Source organism: Peromyscus californicus, unplaced genomic scaffold, assembly GCF_007827085.1.
Source record: "Peromyscus californicus insignis strain IS unplaced genomic scaffold, ASM782708v3 Scaffold_6__1_contigs__length_162567912, whole genome shotgun sequence".
NCBI lineage: Eukaryota > Metazoa > Chordata > Mammalia > Rodentia > Cricetidae > Peromyscus > Peromyscus californicus.
The window spans coordinates 93614867-93629971 of NW_026294584.1; the positions used below are offsets into that span (position 1 = coordinate 93614867).

Genomic DNA, 15105 nt, shown 5'->3' on the forward strand with positions numbered 1-15105 from the left:
GTTTTTTAGACCCCTGACCTAATGAAAATAAAATTGTATCCCCCACTTGTGCTGTCTTCTGTGTTCACTCTGTTCATTGCCAGTGGTTGGCTACGTGAGACAGAAGGGATTCTAGCACTGTCAAGCTTGCTCTGGATTGCCGTTGTTAAAATTGCAGCCTTCACCAACCCTTTGTGCCTTTTCTTTGGATATGTTTAAAGAGCATGCATTCCTTGCAATTGCTTAGAGTGTAATTTATATAAATTGTGAATAGTATGGGTATTTTGGTACTCTATGGGATTTTACAAGCTTAAGTTCTATGGAAGCCACTTTTCTGTATTCAAGTATCTCAACCACCCTCATGCTGCAGGGAACTAGTTGCCTCCCAGTGCCTCCCAGCCAGTAGGAGCTGTAACTTCCTTGGGTTCCATTGCCTGCTCTGCATGTGGTCTTGCATGCAGCACTCAGAGTCTGGGAGGCCTCAGTAGGCTCCTGTGCTTACAGAGCCAATTGCCACCCTCAGGGCAGCTCCACCTTACTCTGCTGCTGGGAGCTCAGGCTGGCCTGAGTTTCAGTGCATCTCTGACATTCAGCCTGGAGAGCTGCTGCTGCACCACACTGCTGCTCGAGACTCAGACCCTGTGCACTTCATTGCAGGGAGGTTTTCAATACCTCTGCTGCTTTCTCCACACCAGGGCTCATCCTATCCCAGGCATCCTATCAGCCAGCAGTTTCTCTCATATCCCACACTACCTCTCCCATGGTTTTGCCCTTGGAGATACTGCCTGGTCTCTGCAGGGATCACGAATCACTGCTGCTCATGGTAGTCAGGCCTACCTCAGAATCCCTGAATGCACACATGAAGATGCAAAGGCACCTGTTTCCTGGTCCTCTTGGTGTGCACCCTGCAGGCATCTTTCTCTGGTGACTTTGTCCCTTGCACAGCTGCCACAGCACCCTGCACTCTCACTCTCCAGCTGCCCCCATGGTGCTGTTCGTGTTGATGGGGGTCTGAAGTCTCTGCTGCACTCCAAACCACTGCCACTGCCTACCATTTGCCTCTCCCACAGGGTCTCTGCTGGACTCTTAAAGGTTGAGTGTAACCTCCGGCCATGTCTCTCTGGCTGGCTGACTGCATTTTCCCTCCATGGCTGTTTCACAGCCCAAAGCATGCAGAACCCCTCAGCCACACTAGCTCATGGTGTCTGCGGCCTCTCTGATGATGCCCCAAGGTTTTCAGCCCATGATGCCTCTCTAGGGCAGCTACTCCTTTTGCTGCAGTCTGAAGCCAGTAGTCTCCAAAGCGGCTTTTCATTCTTGGACTGCCAGGTTCGCAGTGTTTGCACAGTCCTGGATGCCACTTTGTGTGCCCCAGGTCCTGCTTGGGAAAACCTGCTCTTAACCCAAGTGACACTCTTACTAAACCTTCACCATATCCCTAAAGCCTATATTTCTCAATTTTTGCCAAATTTTTTTTTTTACAACTTTAAACCTAACTTAGTAAATAGAGAGAGAGTTATACTTGCTGCAGCCTAACTTTAACTGCTCTGCTTTATAATTAGAATTTTACTCCTGAAGAAGAGAATACCACCACCTCAACTTAATTATTACCAGGCATGCCCCCTGCTCTGAGGTGCCCCCTCTGTCCTAGCCTCTGCACCTACATCCCTGTTTGGGCACCATCTTTTGGAATCCAGCTCCCACTTTTTCAAGGGTACTTAGGTGGAGGAGAAGAGATAAGTAACTATTAGCTAGAAAGTAAGACCTAGCCAATGAGAAGAAAGACAGATACACAGGATAGTCGTGGTGATATATTGTGTACCCTAATAAAATTTACCTGAATATCAGAGAACAGAACAAGCCACTAGATTAAACACAGAGGCCAGGCAGTGGTGGCATACACCTTTATTCATAGCACTCAGGAGGCAGAGGCAGAGATCTATCTGGATTTCTATAATTTCAAGGCCACACTGGGCTACATGAGACCGACCTAGTCTAGGAGAGAAACAGAGTCAGGCAGTGGTGGCACATACCTTTAATCTCAGTTCCTGGCGAGTCTCATGTTTTTGATCCCAGCACTTGTGATCTTATGCCTTTGCTACCAGTATTTGGAAATCACACATTCCTTTAATGCCAGCACTAGGAAGGAAAGAATATGGCTGGGTGGAGAAAGGTATATAAAGCATGAGGCGACAGGAAATAAAGATTTTTGGTTGAAGTCTTTGCATTAAAAGACCTAAAGAAACTTTAGGAACATGTTTCAACATAATGTAGGTTACATGAAACAAACAAAGCTATATATAGTCAACATTATCTTACGTGGGCAAAATTGGAAGCATTTCCAGTAAAATAATGGAAATAAATGAAGAACATCCACTTGTTCCATTCTGATTCAATCCTTTGTTTCACATGTTAGCTAGAGCAATAAGACAAGACAAGGAAATAAAAGGAATTCTAGAAAAGGAAAAGGTCTAGGTTTTTTTTCTTTGGTAAAGGTATTGTAGGGCACAGATGGCATTCTTAAAAATTATTTTTAGCTTCCACATAAAATTTAGGTAAACTTGTCAACTTTGAGAGAGACATATGACAGTTGTATGGGTGTTATGATATATTTGTACATCAATTTATGAAGTTCAGCCTTTATCTCACCATCTAATCTATAAAAATGAGATATATGATTGATTTTGAGATATGGACCCCATGAGCCCAAGTTGTTTTGTGTGGGAGCCCACAGAGGACATCTAGTGAGGACTTACTCAGGGTCAGAGAATCTGAGCTTGCTTTACCCAGCAGGGCTGCATAAATAGATGATTTGGTCACCAGAGTGCTTACCAGGTGTTTGGAAGAGTCCACTAGGCTGTATGGTGTTGTTTGATCTAGCAAAGGAGAATTCTTTTGCCTCTTCCCATGTCATGTTATAAAAAGCCTTTTGAATAAACCTTTGAAGCTGGTGGGTATTGATCTACACCCTCCCAAAGCTATCCTGTGTTTCTGTCTTCTCATTGGCTAAGTCTCTCTTTCTATCTGATATTTTCTTATCCCTCTCTCCCCCACCTAAGAACCTTTGAAAAAGTGGGAGCTAGACTCCCACAGTTTTAACAATCATTATGTGTGATTTTATTTATATGTTATATCACATTTTGTTTTCAGTTGTATACTGTAGCCAGGGCTCTATCTTGTAACCTTTTTTTACTTTCCTCTCATCTGATAGGGTCCCAGCTATAACATCTTAGGTAATCTTATATCAATATGCTTTAATTCTTTTGTGGTTATTTCTATCTTATCTTTCAAAAATTTTTCTTTGAAACTATTTGTATCTTTCAGTATAACATATATCTCCTATAGATATGTGACTATACAAACTACATGTTAGTTGTTTTTCAGATTGTGTGGTTATAGTTATAATTCAGACTGACAATGAGTGTTCTTTGATTGTATTGAACTTTTTCATCATATTTTATTTAATGTTCTCATTGGTATAATACATGCTTATGGCTGAAAAATATTGCTAAATTTGTTAAAATTCTAATTCTTCACTGAATTTGGAGATAGCTTCCTTAAAGGGGCAATTAACTATTCCTATACATTTTCTTTATTTAAATCATCATGTATTTATTTATTAGTTCATTCAAAGAATATTATTTAACAAGCTATGCTGGCCTTTAAGCCTCTGGTCTGTTGGTCACCAATTTATTCAGTAGTCTAGACCAAGCAATTTTCCTTAAAATCTAAAGTCAGCTATGGCTTCAAATTGTTTCCTTGAATACAGAAAAGTGGCTTCCATAGAACTTAAGCTTGTAAAATCCCATAGAGTACCAAAATACCCATACTATTCACAATTTATATAAATTACACTCTAAGCAATTGCAAGGAATGCATGCTCTTTAAACATATCCAAAGAAAAGGCACAAAGGGTTGGTGAAGGCTGCAATTTTAACAACGGCAATCCAGAGCAAGCTTGACAGTGCTAGAATCCCTTCTGTCTCACGTAGCCAACCACTGGCAATAAACAGAGTGAACACAGAAGACAGCACAAGTGGGGGATACAATTTTATTTTCATTAGGTCAGGGGTCTAAAAAACGGGGTGGATACAAATACTGCAAATCTGTTGTAAGTTCAACAGAAAAGAGTATCTAATTTGGGGTGAACAGACGGTCTTGTTTCATTTTCTAATCCATAGTGACAGAGTTCTGGACATTTGTTGTTCAGGTGACTCTAACTTTTGAACTTGCAGACGAAGGAGTACTGTGCATCACAGTTTTCATCCTTCCACTTCTTGTATGCTACAAGTCAATGAAAAAAGTCAGATGGAGAGAGTATGGTCCCACCTAGTTCTAAGACTCAAGATAGGAAACAGTGGGAACACTTCTGTTTCCTGCATAAGTAGCCCTTCATCTACCTGCAGCTCCAGGTCTGTCCCCAGAGCTGAGCAGAAGAAGCAAACAACAATCTCTTTGCCTCCTACCTGTGTTTGAAGTCAGTGACACACAAAAACCACGATTGCTGGTGCTGGGAGCTCCAGTGGCCCATGATTTGTAGAGAAACAGAGATCCACTGCTCCAGTGCCAACGGCGGTTCTACAGTGGAAAAATCAAATCGAGCCAATGTCACTCAAAGTGGTAGAAACACCTGAACCATGTGTGTATATTCAGAAATGGACCAAAATATAGGGCAAAAACAAATATCATAGTCCCATTGAGAATCATAGTGTTTCATTGCTTTTATACCTTCCTGATATATCCAACTACTTCCACTGTCCTTCAGAGAAGTAAGTGCTCTGAATTTTACAAAGACCCCTAAACATGTGTCACAGAAAGGTGTCTCTATCTTGAGAATCAAACCTTGCCTATTTCAGCATATCACTAGACAGTACTAGATGCATTGATAAAGCAACAGCTTCACCAAAACAAGCAATAAATTGTTTTCTTCTCTGTCATCTCAAAAGGATTCTCTTCTAACACAGAAATCATCAAGATACATAGTAAATAATAATAAGTACATAACAAACACTTCTCAAGAAGTACAATAAAATTGGCCATGAATGCAAGGAGCTCTAAAGAAGTTGATTCCCAGCTATCTTTATAACTACCTGCAATGAAACTCCACATGCTTATATGTTGTAGCATCCACAAACACATTACTTTTCTACATGTGTTGTAAAATTGGCTTTGCACAGGCTAGACTTGATTCTCCCACTTCTCCTTCACCTGATTATTGGGAGATAAAGAGGCCACACACTCACATTTTTGGGGTCATGGAGTCCAGTCCAGACATTGGCAGCTGTAGTACCACTCTCCTTAACCAGAGAGGCCACAAAGTTGCCCTCAGCCTGGCTGAGCACTGACACGAGGTGGCCTGAATTCATATTCTGGCAAAAGAGCTGTGGGTGTTCAGAGAGAAAATAGATTACTCAACGGAGAAGGGCGTTATTGAACAATATATTAGTCTTACTAAGGAATGTTTGAGAAAAAGGACAGTGAAGGAATGTTCCTGATGATACTGTGACTCAGCATCAAGATCTCTGCTGGAAAGAGTCAGAGTGAGCAAAAGTCACCACCAAGGGAAATCCTAAGGTTGCTGATGGGGAAAATAGGTGATCAGCCCTCTATTATGAAGCTACCAGGAAATGTTAACTGTCTTTGCCTTCAGATACCTCTCTCCCCCCATATTTCCCTTTTAACTTACATCTGCCTCCCCCCAGGTCAAACGATCCTCAATGAAGTAGTAGCAGTAGGAACCATAGGCATTAGCACCTTCTGGGCAGTTGATCCTGGCAGAAGGAAGGTCTTTCTCATCCATGGGCAAGCCTTCCTCAGCCTTCTGGCCTAGGAAGAGAGAGGGAAATAAAGGAGGTACTGAGGAAGGGACAAAGCCTGGAATATGAGACAGCCATTGTTGAAGATGCTCTATAGATATACAAGGATGTAAAGCAGGCAGCAGAGTGACTGCCTACTCTACTTCCTTCCATTCTTGCTTTTCTCTCCTAGGCTTTCTTTCCTTGAGACAAGAACTCACTATTACTTTCTGTTGCTATTTCTCCACAGTTGTTCCCTTATTTTTCTGAAGCTGTTACCTTTCGTCTGTATCTTGTATTCTCCATAATTTTATATTCTCTGCCAAAATGCCTCCATGAATTAATAAAGACTTCTAGATTTAACCAGACCAACTAAGAAAACATTAGTGGTCATGAACAAGTGATAATTTAATATCCTAACTCAAATCTTCTAGTAGTTGAGGATCTATTTAACTGTAATCAGTGAAGCAATAACTTCCAATGTTTACCATTCTCTTTCCCGAAGAACATGAGCAGGTATAGGAATGAAGCAAAGCCTTCAGGTCTGTAGGATCATGGTGCAACAAGCTTACCTTGGCTGCATGACAGGAGCATCAGGCATGCAAACAAGATATGGTATGCACTGTTCTGAGCCATGCTGAGTAGCAGATAGTCTTAGATTTGAATTCCAAATCGACAATTCTATTGAAGAAGAAAGGGAAGGAAACTCTAGGAGTGGTGCACACAGCAAGCTTCATCCTGCACAAGGCCCTTTGTCTCTTGATTTCTTAGTTCAGAAGACTGTCTGGCATCCCCATATACTCAACCTTTTCTCTTGAGATTTAAGGAATTTTTAGCCCTAGGAATATAAAGGCAGTTTGAGCCCCTACTAGGGTACCAGTACATCTAGATCATTTTTTTGCTATCCCTTTCCCTAGATCTATCTAGAATAGCTTGCATTGAGGAGTTTTCCTCTTGTAAAAACACTTGCCTGAAAACTGGGAATGGTAAATCTTGTCAGGCTATGTATGTACTGACTGGTAGGTCTTTTATATGCAAGAGGATAAGGTAGAAGGGTCATGACAGTTGATCAAGGGGAGGAGCAAGGAGTCTCAGAAGACTTGCCTTTGGCACAGATGGCATACAGAAATCCTGGCAGTAGGAGTCACATTTCTGGAACATCATGGGAATGATCACAAGTGATGAATTCTTCACATTCACATTTGGAAAACTTCTCTAGTTAAAAAAACTATTTTGTTCTATGACAGCATTTGACAGCATCCAGATTCCTAGTTCCCATGTCCCTGACCAGGAACAGAACCCTTCCAGGAATTTAAGATGGCTAATGGGGGCAGGGGCAGCAGGAGCAGCACTAAGAGATGTCTGAGTCTAGAGCAGGACAATTTTTGAGGTGTAGAGCAGGGTTTGTAGCAGCACATGATATGGAGCATTCCTGTTTGTGAAGCAAATAAACAATTTAAGATTTAGACATGTTAGGTGCCTTCTCTAGCATGCCACTACACAAGAAAAGAGGCTGAATTCAATGTTTTCTATTCTGGTATTTTCCTCTCCTGTTTTTCTCTTTTTTTTAGTTTCAAACTTGCACTCTTTTCTCTCTAAACTTTCCCATGTGCAGATTCTGGTTGTCTTTTCCACTTTCCTAGTTGTCAGCTGCCCATGTAGCAGGCCTACTCCTGTTTGGATCATCCTTCTCATCCTAAATTGCTCAGGAGAACTTTTCCTGTCTCACAAACTGAAAGTCTCCTCTGCCTCTCTTCTCTTCAGTGAGCCTTAATATCAATAAGGATTACATTTCACCTTATAAAGTATAGCTTCCCCACAGCTCCTTAGACTCTCCCTCATTATGTATGCTGGCCTACCCTTGGATTCTGCCAGTAGGTAAATTTTGTATTGATTTTTCCCTCATAGTAACATTTTATTTCTTTTTAAATTAAAGAATGCACCAGGAAGAATTATCCTTCTTTTCTCAAACCATTTACTCACGTACACCTAGGATACAGCACAATTTGGTGTCCGAGTTAAGATTTTAGAGGGTCTGGGGAGATGCCTTAGCAATTGTGACCTCTTGCTCCTCTTGTAGAAGTCCCGAGTTTAGTTTCTATTGTCCATATGAGGCAGTTCACAACTTCCTGTAACTCCACCTCAGGAGATCCAATGTCCTCTTCTTCTTACCACAGTAACATGCACATATGTGCACAAACACAGAGGCACATACACATGAATAAAAACTTAATAAAATAAACCTTTTAAAAAAAGATTTTAGAGTTATCTAGACCTTTATCTTTGGAGAAAGTAATTATGACTCTCTAGAGCAATCATCATCAACCTATGGGCCTTGACCCCTTTGTGGATTAAAGAACCCTTTCACATGGTCTGCTTAAGACCATCAGAAAACACAGATATTTATAATTTCATTTACAGGATATGTTTTCTTTCATATGAACAACCTATGTTTTAGATGCACACACATACACATAGGGATACCTGCACACAGGTGTGTATGTGTGAAGAACATAATGTAAAAATGCAGGGGCTACTATTTGAGTAGATGAAGGCATCTAATGCGGTGAAGTTGAGAGCATAATGGGGATTGAATATGTTCAAAATACATGATATACTTGAACAAAAATGTCATTGTGAAACTAATAATTGTTTGGGAGTTCTTTCTATTTGCTGTGAATGTGTTGCTCTTATTGATTGATAAATAAAACTCTGATTGACCCATTGCCAGGCAAGAAGTATAGTATAGATGGGATAAGAAGAGAGGAGAATTCTGAGAAGTAGAGGCTGAGTCCAGAGACACTGCCAGTAGCTGCCCTCATGAGAAGCAAGATGTGAAGGCAGAACTGGGAAAAGGTACCAAGCCACATTGCTAAACATAAATAAAAATTATGGTTTAATTTAAGTGTAAGATCTAGTTAGCAAGAAGCCTGAGCCATTAGACCAAACAGTTTTAATTAATATAAGCCTCTGTGTGTTTATTTGTGTCTGAGTGGCTGCGAGCCGGGTGGGACCAGGAAAACTCCAACTACAAATAATTTTCCACAATAGTTGTCAATAACGCTTTCTAATTTAACTTTTTAAAATATGCATTTCCCAATGTGTATGGTACACAGTTGGGACAATTAATAAATAAGAGAATTTTTCCTAGGTAAATGTGAACAAAAAACTGTTCCTTTGGGAGAGTCCCATATCATCTTAGGTGCTACTGAAAACGCTTCACAGGAATCGTAAATTTCTTATCTGCACAATGACTTATGCATGCTCCATTTCAAGTTCATCATTTTAAAGATTTCAAATGTTCCACACTCTCTCCTGCTACCATGAAAAGTCAAGGTCTAGATAACTCTAAAATCCTACTTGAATCCCCCAACTCATTTTTGCTGTATCCTATTCGTAGTGCCTAAGGAGAAAAAAAAAAAACTTGGAGGAGGAGAATGTTTTATTCTTTGATCAAAAAGGAAAATACTACTAATGAAAAGGAATCAACCAGAAATTTAAACCAGTTCATGTGAGGACAGGACAGCAGGTGCAACTAGGGAGACCCCCCAAACTGCCTGGGGAGCCTCTGGAAAAATTGGGTATTATCTTTCCTGTTCTTAAAACACATGCACAAAAGAAAGACAGTCACGGAATTCTTTCTAGCTGCTAGAAAGTTGTCAGCAATTTGAAAAGAAGAAGGAAATCACAAGACCAGGAATATAGATGGCTTCACAGAGACTGAGAGCCTAAGCAGAGCAGTAAGTGAGGAAGCTCTGAGAGTTGAGTTCTAACACTTTCCTCAAACAGTAGGGTGGGAGAAGAGTCATCTAAATAATCTGAAATTTAAACCGTTTTCCTCATTGTCTCAAGCAGGGGTGCTCCAAACCATGTCTTGCTACATCCACTTTTCCTGTCCCTGTCCTCAATGATGGCCTTGCTCTGAAAATACAAAGGACATTCCTCTCTTCTCATGCCCCAATTAACCTTCTTGAGTTTCTGGAAGGACTTTGCTCCTACCTGGTCTATTCAAGGATTTGAGCACCAGGCCCTTGTTTACTTCTGGGAAGAGACAAAAATTGGTCTTTAACCTGGGAAATTCGCCAGGCTATGTGTGGGAAGAAAACCTCATCTGTGACTGCTCTCAGGGTGTATCAAAAAGGGGCTGTTACTGCTGCCAGGTTTTGCATGTCAATGCCCAGTGCAGGCTCTCTGACATTCCTTACCCCTCACATTCTTCCACTTCCCTAGAGTTTCTATTCATTCCTGCTATATATAAAAGACCCACCTTTTCCTAGCCTGAGAAAACATCTTGATCTCAGCCTGCAGGTGTGTACTTTTTACAGGAAGGTGTTTGTTACATAAATTAGCCCTCTTATGTCTGGGGAAACTAACATGGGGATTTTTATACAAAAGCAACTAGCCATGATACCTCAGCAGAGCCAGAGCCACCTTTATGTTTCAGGGTCTGTATGATCTTCTGAAGAGAAATATTTGCACATGAATGGTTCTCAGATAGCCTTCATGCACTGAGGAATGGAGAGCAAAGAGATCTTGCCAAAGATCAAGTGTGCTCTATTCACTTCAGAGTTTTCTTCTCTGTGTTATTTAATAGAGATAGTTGATTTGCTTCCTAAGCAAAAAACAGTCTGCTGCTCAGTATGGCTAGGAGCATAGTGTACTTCATCCTGGTCCCATGTTTGATGTTCCTGTCCACAAGTCAAGGTGAGCTCTTTTCCTAGAACTTGTATTCTGATATTATCACCCTATTGTAGATGTAACCAACGGTCTTATTAAATAAGAAACACAGAGCCGATTCAGAGAAGAAAGCCAAGAGGTTAGAGCTAAGAGCCTCACCCTTCCTGATTCAGGGATCCTCTTCAGCCAAGAGAGCTCTCCGAAAAAGGGACCTACTTCCTGTGTGTGTCTTTATATAGTCTAGCTGTTCTGCCTTCTCATTGGTTGTAAACCCAAACATGTGACTGCCTTGTCACTGCCTGAATGTACCGCCCTCCAGGTCCTTAAAGGCGTGCGCCACCGCCGCCATGCACTTGCTATGGCTCTAATAGCTCTGACCCCCAGACAACTTTATTTATTAACATACAATTAAAATCACATTTCAGTACAAGTAAAATACCACCACACCCTATCCCTATCACCTGATGCATTTGGAGAAAGACAGAGGTAATGTCAATCACGGGTTGATCCTTACTACTGTTCTAAGTCTATCTCTTCTGGGATTTTGAGAAGAAATTTAAAATCACCTCTTATCTGTGGCCACTGATGTTTAATTGGCTCATCTTGTAACTTTAGATCTTATGAAAGGTCTGAGGGGGCTTGTGGGTTTAATAAATGGGATGGGGAAGTGAGGGGATTCCTTTGTAGGGAAAAACGGCAGTTATACTAATGAAATACATTTCATTGGGCTACTCATTGTGAGTTCTTGTCTTAAGGAATGAGAGATGTGAGAGAAGAACAAATATGCAAGGAGTGGAGTGTGCAGTCATCCATGCCCATGATATGTCCTTGAGTTCCTATAGAGGAAGTCTACCAGTTGTTTCATCTTCTAGCTTTAGCCCAGTCCTGGGCATCTCCTTTAACTGTTTTCCTTTCCCAGGCCAGGAGTCTGAAGAAGACTTGCCCTCTCTCTGGATCAGCTGTCCAGAAGGTTCCAATGCCTACAGCTCCTACTGCTACTACTGCATCAAAGAGCATTTTACTTGCACTATGCAGATATAAGTGAGTAGAGAAGTGTGGGGGAGGGAGGCACCTGAAGGTAGAACCCACTGACATTTTTTAGTATCTTCTGAGGCTTCATTAGACCATGTAATTGCCCCATCACCGAGGTTTTCTCCCCCAAGCCTGCCTTTTATTTTGAATCTTCCCAAACAAAGATCCCGGTGGCAAGTCATAGAATCATGAGGAATATGTACGCACTGTCTTTTTCTGTCTCATTTCTTAGGAGGACCTAGGATATTGCTCAAAACTTCTTTCTCCATTGAGTAAACAATTTCTCTACCACTTGCTCAGCTTTTATGTCAGAACATGAATTCAGGCTATTTGTATGAGTGCTCACCCAGCCTGAGGGCAACTTTGTGGCCTTTATGATTAAGGAGAGTGGTACTGCAGTGGCCAATGTCTGGACTGGCCTCCAAGACCCCAAAAGTTTGAGTATGTGGTTTCTTTTTCCTGATAGTCAGGTGAAGTGAGAGAGGTCTGTGGTGCAAGAGATAGCTTTTACAGTGTTCCTAGGACACAACAATCTCTCCATGGTTCCTAGAACATGTGGGGTTTGTAAGGATCACTGCAAGTAGCTACAGAAATGGCTGAAGCTTCAGCTTCTTCAGCATTCCTTTCATTCATGAACAGTACTTTTCTATTTCAGGGAAAGTATCTTTTGTGTGCCCCATTCTCATTTGTCTAGGTAATCTTTGTGTTAGACAGAAACCCTTTGCAAGTGACCCAAGAGAAGAAATCCTGTCAGTACACTAGCAGCTAAAAATGTGCTGGATTGTGAATTTTTGCCTCCAGAAAGAAAACTTAGGAACCACATTCTGTAATGAGTGTTTATAAATTCTATAAAATTGAAAAACTTAAATTTTTTTGGCACAAAGGAAGCACTAGGATATTGAATTAAATGTGAAGCTGAGGCCAGATGGTGGTGGTACATGCATTTAATCCCAGCATTCTGTAGGCAGTGGTAGACAGATCTCTGAGTTCAAGACCAGCCTTGAACAGAGTGAGTTCCAGGACAGCCAAGACTATACAGATAAATCCTTGAAAAACAAAATAAAGCAAAACAAAACAAAAAATAAAAAAAAACAATCAAACAAACAAACAAAAAAGTGAAACTGAGAACAAAAGCCTAAGTAATCTCAAGAAATTCATGAAGACTGTGTGTGGTTCATTCTTGATTTTTTTTTTTTGGCTGGGTTCCAAATGTGCACTTAAGACAGATCCATTCACTCATGTCTGATTTGCAAGTGATCTTATTTTACCTGTTGTCTTTCAGAATTATCTTTAGAACTGGAGCAGTGGGTCTCTCTCTGTCTACAAATCCTGGGGCACTGGGGCACTGGGTCTCTAAATACTTCCAATCATGGCTACTGTGTATTTCTGACTTCAAACACAGGTGAGACACAAAGAATCTCCATAATATTTTTGCCTCTGTTCAGGTCTTGGGATGAAGCTGGGGTGGGGCTTGGACTAGAGGTAGGCCAATTACACATTTGAGAAATGGAAGACAGTCTCTCTCATTTCTCATCCTGAGTCTTAAGGCTTGGTGGGGCCATGCTCTTTTTTGAATCTCTCAGTCTAACATTTCCCATTGGGCTTGTAGGGTCCAAGAAGTGGAGAGATGACAATTGTGATGAACAATATTCATTTGTCTGCAAGTTTAAAGGCTAAAGTCACCTGAAAAAAAAATGGACATCTAGAGCATGACCAGAACTTACTATGGAATATTAAACTGGACCATCTGCCAAAGCAAATTAGACCGTCTCTCCCTTGACAAGCATTAATGTATCACTGGCCTATGATATCCTTATCTACACTATTATCTGGAATCCTGCACAGTTAAAGTAAAAACACCTTCTCAATGTGACTTTTGTGAATCACTAATGTACACTGATGATACTTGGGTGTTGTTGTGTTTTTTTTTTTCTCTTTGACTATTTGAGGGGCCTATCACCCAGCTCCCAAATAAATGCACAGAGGCTTATTAGTTCATATGAGTACCCAGCCGTACTTTGGCTTATTTCTAGATAACTTTCCTTAACTTAAATTATCCCATCCATCTTTTGCTTCTGGGCTTTTATCTTTATCCTATATACCTTTCTTTCTTTCTTACTCCATTGTTGGTTGTGTAGCTGGGTGACTGGCCCCTTGTATCCTCCTCTCCTTCTCCTTTTCTTGTTCCTTGATCTTTTCTTCCCAGACTTCTCCTCCTATGTATTCTCTTTGCCTGCCAACCCTGCCTATCCTTTCTCCTGCCTTGTTATTGGCTCTTCAGCTCTTTATTAGACCAATCAGGTGTTTTAGACAGGCAAAGTAACACAGCTTCCTAGAGTCAATCTAAAGAATGCAATACATATTTGCATCATGAAGTAGATATTCCACCACATAAACAAATGTAAAACATCTTCAAATAATATTCCACAACATTTACCCCTTTTTTTTTTTTTTTTTTTTTTTTGGTTTTTCGAGACAGGGTTTCTCTGTAGCTTTGCGCCTTTCCTGGAACTCGCTTTGGAGATCAGGCTGGCCTCGAACTCACAGAGATCCGCCTGGCTCTGCCTCCCGAGTGCTGGGATTAAAGGCGTGCGCCACCACCGCCCGGCTAACATTTACCCCTTTTTGTCTAAATAAAAATGAAAGGTTTTAACTTTATCATAGTAAAACTACATACACCAAAAACAGTTATCAAGTATGAATTACATTCACAATATTCAGTTCACCTGTAATCAGCAAATTTAGAGAAAATACTCCAATATTTATCTTATCTTAGTGAATCCAAAGTTTTATCCCTAATTTACTTTTTATCATTACTTAAGGAAAAAAATAACTATTTAGTCTTTAACGCCATCAAAACCCAGAAGGATGCAATATTACCTAACAACAGATAAATCTGGCTGTCTTGACAATCACTCAATGTTCCTCTGCTATGTTGAGGCATCCATCTTCACCCTACAGGCCTAGAATAGCTGGCAGCATCTTCTATGAAGCAGGAAATTTGAGGGACTTTCCCACCTTGTATTGGCAAAGTTCATCAGTAGCCTTCCTCTGTGTCCTACAGAATCTCTGGGAGACTCTTCTGTGAATCAGGAACCCTGAAGGACCATCCCACCTTGTTTTGGCAAAGTTCAGGAGTTACTTTTCTGTGGGTCCTGCATGTTCAGTTTATACAGTAGACTGTCAAGCAGTCAAGGCAAAAGCAGTTTCTTGCCCAAATGACTAGCCTTGCCACAATGAACGTAAACTCCTATGGAGTTTCCTCAGTGCCCATTATCCTTCTTTGAAGTAAATTGATGCTGCCAGGAGTAGATGTGTCTCATTGTCATGAAAAATCTTAGGTTCTTAAACATTTTAAATGCCATATTCTGTAGGTCTTCTAAGTGTTTGAAAATTGTCTGTCTAAAATGTATCCATTTAACTTTAAAAACATACTTAATGTGATTGTTTTATTATTATAGATTAACTGCGAAACTCATTTCTTCTTTATACACTGCATTTTTTAAAAATGAGTTGCATAGGCACAATATCCCAAACAGGAGTAGAAACATATACATTGTAACAAAATTAACTTTAAATTTGTACCAATATACCAAGATCTATACCAATGCAAAATATCTGA

General features: G+C 40.6%; 1 protein-coding gene across 1 annotated transcript; it reads right to left on the bottom strand.

Moving 5' to 3' along the window:
- Positions 1 to 4061: 4061 nt before the first annotated feature.
- Positions 4062 to 6410, bottom strand: LOC128099275 (lithostathine-2). Its single transcript, XM_052721085.1, has 5 exons — positions 6347 to 6410; positions 5666 to 5805; positions 5223 to 5360; positions 4446 to 4557; positions 4062 to 4263 (listed from the first exon to the last, which is right to left on the bottom strand). The coding sequence occupies exons 1-5, from the start codon at positions 6408 to 6410 to the stop codon at positions 4196 to 4198; spliced, it is 522 nt and encodes a 173-aa protein (XP_052577045.1). The 3' UTR covers positions 4062 to 4195.
- Positions 6411 to 15105: the final 8695 nt, after the last annotated feature.

Bases quoted from the DNA above. Each gene is read 5' to 3' on its own strand.
- LOC128099275 (XM_052721085.1), bottom strand. From the start codon at position 6,410: ATGGCTCAGAACAGTGCATACCATATCTTGTTTGCATGCCTGATGCTC. The intron at 5,361-5,665 runs GTAAGTTAAAAG...GAACACCCACAG, and splicing joins TGACCTGGGGGGAGGCAGAT to CTCTTTTGCCAGAATATGAA. The intron at 4,558-5,222 runs GTGAGTGTGTGG...TTTCCACTGTAG, and splicing joins GACTCCATGACCCCAAAAAT to AACCGCCGTTGGCACTGGAG.